The sequence below is a fragment of the Ammospiza nelsoni genome, chromosome 17, assembly GCF_027579445.1.
Source record: "Ammospiza nelsoni isolate bAmmNel1 chromosome 17, bAmmNel1.pri, whole genome shotgun sequence".
Lineage (NCBI taxonomy): Eukaryota > Metazoa > Chordata > Aves > Passeriformes > Passerellidae > Ammospiza > Ammospiza nelsoni.
The window spans coordinates 16,067,896-16,075,317 of NC_080649.1; the positions used below are offsets into that span (position 1 = coordinate 16,067,896).

The following is a 7,422-nucleotide window of genomic DNA, read 5'->3' on the forward strand; positions in this document are numbered from 1 at the left end:
TCCTATAGACTGTGGGTTATTTCATAAATTCTTTTTCAGTTTTTCCCTCTGACAGATAATATGTCTGGATCTCTTACGGTTCCCAAATGAAAAATTTCTGGCTTTCTTATGGATCATTGCTAAAGGTATTGAATTAGTCGAATACTAATTCCTCTCTAACCAACATCAGTCAATTTTCAATCCATATGACAATGCTGGCCTCAAATTCAGCTTAGATCTCAGTTCTATTGGCAGTCAAGGGGAACGAAGACAGACATGAGACACAAGGTCCACATTGGGGTGTATCTGCTGCCAGGTTGGGCTCCAGGTGGTGGAACCACCAGATCTTGTCCTCTGTCTGAGCTGGATGCAGCCAAGTTCCTGCTCACACAGTGGGAGAAGTCAGGATAGAAATCTGGGTGACTAGGCATCCCTGGGACAGTACAGGCAATGAATGTGACTGACCAGAGCTCTCCAGCCCTACAGGAAAAGTCTATTTTCCCTAAACTCCTTCAACAACCTCATGTCAGCCCTCACTCTGTGACAGCACACAGCTCTAGCCTTTCACTCGAGAAACAAGTAAGTTCAAATTGGAACTTGCATTCCATACCAGAACTTAAGTATCAGAGCTTAAAACATGTTTGTTGAAACATTTTAACTATAATAAAATACAGCCTTTTTTAAATCCAGTGAAACCTAGCTTGGAAGAGGCTTATGCCCCAAAAAAGCAGATTTTTGTTAAATGTTTCACACATAAAACAATCTTTAAAATATGTTTCCTTTAGTCAGCAGTTTCTTTCACTGAGTGATTTTTCAGAGTCTGATAGAAACCATTCACAGCTTGGCTGTGGGATTTACCAGCATGCCCAGCTGGATGGCCAGCACAGCCACCCTGGCCTTCTGCTCTGGCTCTTGCTCAGCCTCCCGCAGTGCCTTGGCTCCTCTGGCATGACCCATGTGCCCCAGGCAAACTTTGGCAACATCAAGCCTCTGAGTCTTCACACACATGCGAGCCATGTTCTCCCAGACAGCCTCACTGCAGGAAACAGGAGAGAAAAGGAGAGCTGTTATTGTGTCACCTGGAAGGCAAGTGAGGTGTGAGGAGGGAGAGTGTGAAAGGGGAAACCATCAGCACATTGGGAATGGGGTGACTGTAACAGAGACTCCAGCTGTGTCAAGATCAAAGAGGAACAGAAGCAGGCTCACACACAAAGGTCACTTTTTGAGCTAAATGACCCCAACCTTAAGGAAATATTGTGGACTTTGATTTACACCAATGTCTAAACAACAGCAATTACACATCTACTCTGGAGACAGGCTGTGAGAGTTGGGGATGTTCAGCCTGGAGAAGAGAAGGCTCTGAGGAGAACTTAAGAGCATCTTCCAGTGCCTAAAGGAGCTCCAGGAGAGCTGGAGAGGGAGTTGGGATGAGGGCCTGGAGGGACAGGACAAGGGGGAATGGCTTTAAATTGCAAAAGCGGTGATTCAGATTGGAAGAAATTCTTTCCTATGAGGGTGGGTTGCCCAGAGCAGCTGTGGCTGCCCCATCCCTGGAAACGTTCAAGGCCAGTTTGGACAGGACTTGGAGCAACCTGGGAATAGTGGGCATGTCTGCCCAAAGCAGGGGTGGGTAGAACTAGATGGTCTTTAAGGTCCCTTCCAACCCAAACCAGTCCATGTTTGCATGTATATAAACATTTATCATGTGCCTATCCTGCTGTAGCTGCAACCTGTAGACAGTCACAACTCCCACACTGATATTCAGAAATCAAAATTTAAATTACAAAAACGTTTTAACCTACACTGGAAATCTCCTGTTGCAGTCTGGAGTAGTTTAAATACTGAACAACTACTGCGAGTACAATTGTTGTACCCAGTTATAGGGAATGATGTGTAGAAAAATTACCTAACAACCATGTTCTAATTTAAAACTTGCATAAAACAGACAAAAAGAAAAGCTTTGTAATGCTCAGAACAAGAACTCAGGGCTATGAGCTTGGAGTTAACACTGCAAAGTGCCCTGCCCAGGTAAAGCAGGATGGGCTGAGGACCATGCTCCCAGCTGGAATGGTTGGCAGAATTGCTTAGCAGAAGGAGCACAACAGAATTGACCATCACAGAGTGGGACAAGCAAATATTTTCACAGATTCTATTCACTTTTGAGACTCTTCAAAATTTCATGCAGTACGTTTGACTAATAAAAACCACAAGCATTCAAAATAAGGTTTTTTTCAGTGTCACCCTCAGCAGTGGTACAGTCTGTGCAGTTCTCAGGCACCAACACAGCACAAAGGAAAGATCTAAATTCTAAAAGCAAGGAAAAAATGAGAAAATAATAGAATAGAATAGAATGACACTTTATGACCAGCCAACAAATTCCCTTCCAGTTTTGCTATGATTAAAATGTTTTTCTGTTTCCAGTGGCTGTGAGAAAGCCCTGCATACACAGGAGAAAGTGACCAACTGGGAAACAGTGGAACAGGTGAGCCATGACGTGCTCATACACTAAGAAAAGGCACAGGAAAAATTCTTTGCGTAATTTAGTTAAGAATTAGAGCATCTTTTACTTGCAGTGCAACTCACATGAAGGTTTCGGATATTAATCAATATAAGTAGTACAGACTTCACTGAGACAAACGGTATGGAAAAAATAAGAAAGGAATGAAAATGTTAAATCAGGGCAAATTTCAGAAAGATCAAAAGTGTTTCTGGTTTAGAAAAGCAAAATGCATGTCTGAGTGCCGCCTTTCTTACAACTGAGTGCTATTCAAGCATAGCCTCCTCATGCTCTTCTCCCACATGTCCAAGCTCCCCAGCCAAGGAGTCTAAAGGAATATTGAAATAAAGCATGGTCATTTCAGACCTGGAAGGGCCTGACAGAAACCAATACCACTCAATACAAAAATGCTGCCTTGTGTCATCAGATGTAACATTCCTAATTTCTGAAAAGTTGGAACAGTTTTCTCTTTTATTCCAGACACTATCTCTATCTGGAATTGGGAAAAGTTGGAAAAACACCTTTAAACAACATTGACACGATCAACATGATGTTAGTTATGGTCACCTGGCTTTGACCAACACAGCCATCGGAGTTCTGTCCTTAGGAAAAGCTGCTCGAGGCTGTGCCTGGGCACAGCTGTTCTTCACAAGACTTGAGGAGAAGTGCATTTCCCAAGCTCTGCAGTGTGCCAGAAGAAGCTGCCAACAGCCAGCTGGCTTGGGGTGAAGGAACACACGTCTGTGCGGGGCTTTGTCAAGCTGACTAACAGTGAGTTTCTGAAAGGAAATCAAAGTCTTTCTTTTTCAGAGCTCTGACAGCTCTCAACTCCCTCCATGCAGGAAGATGAGAGTTCATGGGCTCAAACAGGCGAGCAGATGAGATTCTTATTTAGAGTACAGGGAGTGGAAACTTTTGAGAGGAAACAGACTACACAGTGTATTTTAAAGTAGAAAGTTAGAAGATAACAGTGTGCAGAGAGTCATAGCAGGATTTAGGAGATGTTGCTCATCATCTCTCAGCTGTTTTATGCTTTCCTGGATGGCAACATCTCCTGCCAATGTCAAAATTCAGCAGGAGCTCCTGCCCCTAGGACTCCTCTTTGGGAGCTCTTGCCCCACACACCTGCCTGTGGGCCACATAGGCACCCAGGTACCTCTGCCCTGAGGAGCTCGAGTTTTGCCATCCCACCTCTTTCTCCTACACTCCAAACCATTTGCAAAATGAACCTGAGAGTCTTGAGCCATGGATATGCTGCAGGCAGCAACAAACACAGAGGGAGAAACATCTGCAGTCAATGTGCTTTGCAGTTGGATTTATTCCAGCAGACACTGCCTTCTCCCACCCTGGCTGGGCAGGGGATAAGCACACCAGGCTCAAACTGCACCAAAGACACTGAATTTGGGACTGTTCACAGCAGAGCACATCTTGCATGGACTCACCCAGCACAGAGACCACAGCAAGAGATGAGAGGGACAGCAAAGAAAGGTGTCCCTGCCCATGGCAGAGGGTTGGTGCTAGTTGGTCCTCAAGGTCTTTTTCAACCCAAACCATTCCATGATTCTAAGATTCTGAGAGACATGATCAGAGCAGCTCACCAGCACAAGAACCCATGGCAGGTGAGACCACTGACTCCCTCTGACCATTCCTTCTCCTGCTTCCACCCTGCCGAAACAACTGAAGGAGTGTTTTACCCAAGGAATCCAGCCTTGCTCTGCCCAGAGCAGTTCCCACACTCCACTCGGTTTGCTTAGCAGCTGCACAGGCAAGAACAACAGCCATGGTCCCCATGGACCTGCAGCAGACACTGGTTCTTTCCAGTAGACACATCCTTCACAAGAGGGTCAGTGCTCAGATGAGGTACATGGAGAGGAAAGGGGAGGGGATCCTGGCAGCACCCACAATCCACTTCCATTTCTTTCTTCATTTCACGAACACCAACCTCAGCCATGAGATGCAGAACCTCCCCTGGCAGGCACACACCTCCAGCACCAGGGCAAGTTATGCTGCCCCTCAGAAATGTGGGCACATGGATGTGGGTCTGGTGAAGCAACAAAAAACAGGAGGTGCAGAACAGGTTCACTTAAATCCCAGGGAAAACCACAGTTTATCTCCCAACAGCTGCCAGTGCAGTAAGAAAGCTGAATCTTTCCATGCATCCCTAAAAGGCAGCAACTCTACTTTCCAGGCCTGGCCCTGCTGTCCATATAAAAATGCCTAGTAATATTTTTCCCTGCCCCCAACTGTGACTCCAGGAATTTCCTGTTCTCCCCCTCCTCCTCTTTTCACCACCCTGAAAAGCCTCTCACATCTGTACTTCATCAGCTGAAGCTGGAAATGTAATGAAGCCCAGGCAGAGCAGCAGTAGGAGCAGAGCCATGGCAAGGCATCCCCAGCAGGGAGGGACACCCTGCTCCACCCTGCGCTCCCGGCTCCAGGCCACATCCACAGCACCAGGCACTGGGGAAGCACACACTGATGCCTCTTAAGAGTGGACACAAATCTTACCACATATTTGATGAAAGTTTCCTTGCTTTGTATCTGACCTTTCACATCTGTTTTTCTGTGGAACATCCACAGTCCTCACAAACCCTTCTGTTCCCATATATTTTTCATTGCCTAAAGCACTGAAGTTTAAACAAAAAATGGAATATCATTTAGAAGGGCTGGAGATTTTTATGTCTGAAGCATCTCACTGAAAAACCTTTTCTCCCTCTATTTAATGGGCTATATTTGGAATATGAACATTGATCAGGATAAAAAAAAATCTCTTTTCAATTTGGGTCCCACTTTGTCGAACTGGACCCTATAAAATACACATTATATATAACAAATTATTATTGCATCCTATAATGTTATATTCTAGATAATCACAGAACCACAGAATAGTTTGGGTAGGAAGGGACATTAAAAAACATCTTTTTCCAAACCCCTGCCATGGGCAGGGATGTCTTCCACTAGACTGGAAAACTCTAAGGACTTGAGAAAATGAGGTTTTAGCTGATGTAGCTAAATTAGGTTTGATGCTTTTAAAATAAAATGCCTTTATGGGATCCTGGTTATAACCTTTCGTGGGGCTAAAAGACAACAAGAAATTCAAGTAATACATGAAAAGTTGTAACAGTTCAATGAGACTCTTGATAGTGTTAATGATATTATATGAGCTACTCTAAGAAAAGTCAGGCATTTTTCATGCATGATCCAAGCACTGAAAGCTGATGAGGCTACTCCTAAAAACTCTTCCCTGAATGAAACATATAATTTTGATAAAGCAGCTTCACATAATGGATCTATAATATCCCACTGAATACACAGCTTTGTTCCAAGCTTACCCTCATCAAACCAACACCAAGAGATTGCTCCATGTGGCTTGTATGACACAAACCCCTGTGCCCCACAGAATGCTGTGAGTGCTGCGAAATGCACATCCTGCTGCCTGTTTGCCAGCAAAGAAGCATTCACTAAGGCAGTTTTTTATTAAGGATCAGGATTCCCATACTGTTTAAATTGGATTTTAGGGAAAATTTCTTCATGGAAAGAGTGGTTGGGCACTGGCACAGCTGCCTAGGGCAGTGGTGGAGTCACCATCCCTGGAATGATTTAAAAGCTGTGTGGATGTAGCATTTGGGGACATGAGTTTGTGGTTGGACTTGATCTTTTCCAACCTTTATGATTTTATGACTAGACTGATTTGTTCAGCCTTTGTAAAATATAATTGCTATTGTTTTTATTGTTACATGAGAAGGAAGCTTGGACCCCCCTGAAAATACACACTCAGACGTCATCAAATCACAAAAATCAAATGGGGGGAGGCAGAAGCAGGTGTGTGACATTGCCCTAAAGGTAAATCTCTCCTGGCATTATCTACATGTAAACATCATCTGCCTTGCTGCTGAATGCCTGGCTCAAAATAAACACAGAATAATAATAACAAGTAATCCAAGGGTTTTAAAATATGCAAAAACAGTCATTGCTGGTAGAAAATTTATTTGAAGAATGGCAAACACTGGTGTGCTTATACTGGAAGTTCTAAAACCAGAAATGTACAGAAACATGATCAGTCACAGGGAAAAAGAGAAACCAAAGATGCTACAGTGCTCTCAAGGGATGAAGATGCTCAAAGTATTTAATTTGTTTAAAAGATTAAAAACTATCAGAGCACACAGAGGAGGACTGAGTTCATAGCCAGGCTAGTACATTCAACTTCAGTACCTGAAAACTATTTATAAGAGCATATCAGCTTTATTGGAATCCCCCCCCCCCCCCTTCTCTCACCAAGTCTTGAAAAGAAAATGTTGCCTTGCAAAAAATTTCAGACCAGTCTCTTTCTGTGTATTGGGTCAGGGCAGATCAGTTGGTGAGGGGCAAAGCCTCTTGTCTTGGTAAGATGGAGGCACTATAAAATTAAATCAGTTTGTAATCTAACGGACTGATTACTGATGTGAAATCCTGTGCCAGCCCCTCAGGTGTGGTGGTGCCCGGCAAGGCAGGTCAGTGCCACGTCTCAGAGCTGAGCGGATGCGGTGCCTTGAGTGCAGTGTGTACAAGGCACTCTCGTGTGTACAATGCTACACTCGTGCGGTGTTTGTGCAGCCTGAACACTGTGCCAGGCTCAGCTCAGGAGGGGAATAACCCCAGGCAGTACCACCCGGCTGCAGGGCAGTGCCCACCAGAGTCTCTGTCCTCCTCCCGGTGCTGCCGAGGCAGCCGATGGGAACAGCAAAGAGCCGTATGAAGCGCCAGTTTGGGCAAGACCGCTCTGGAAACATCCAAGTTCAAGAACAGTTTGGAATGCCCTCAGAACTCTCGTTAACGGGTTTATCAGAGAAGCCACCCGCCCTGTGGCAGTGCAGCCCGTACCGAGCTGTCAGCAGGACGATCCCACACGGCAGCAGGGCCTGCACGGCCTGGGCACCGAGCGGGGCGGGCAGCCGCCCTCGAGGCTC

General features: G+C 45.1%; 1 protein-coding gene across 3 annotated transcripts in view; it reads right to left on the bottom strand.

Annotated features, from left to right (window-relative positions):
• Positions 1–7,422, bottom strand: part of IFT140 (intraflagellar transport 140) — an 82,939-nt gene that overhangs the window by 7,621 nt on the left and 67,896 nt on the right. For all 3 annotated transcript variants that reach the window (XM_059484808.1, XM_059484809.1, XM_059484810.1), the window contains one exon: positions 838–1,015. In XM_059484808.1, the coding sequence (XP_059340791.1) occupies positions 838–1,015 (178 nt within the window). The remainder of the gene's footprint in view (positions 1–837; positions 1,016–7,422) is intronic.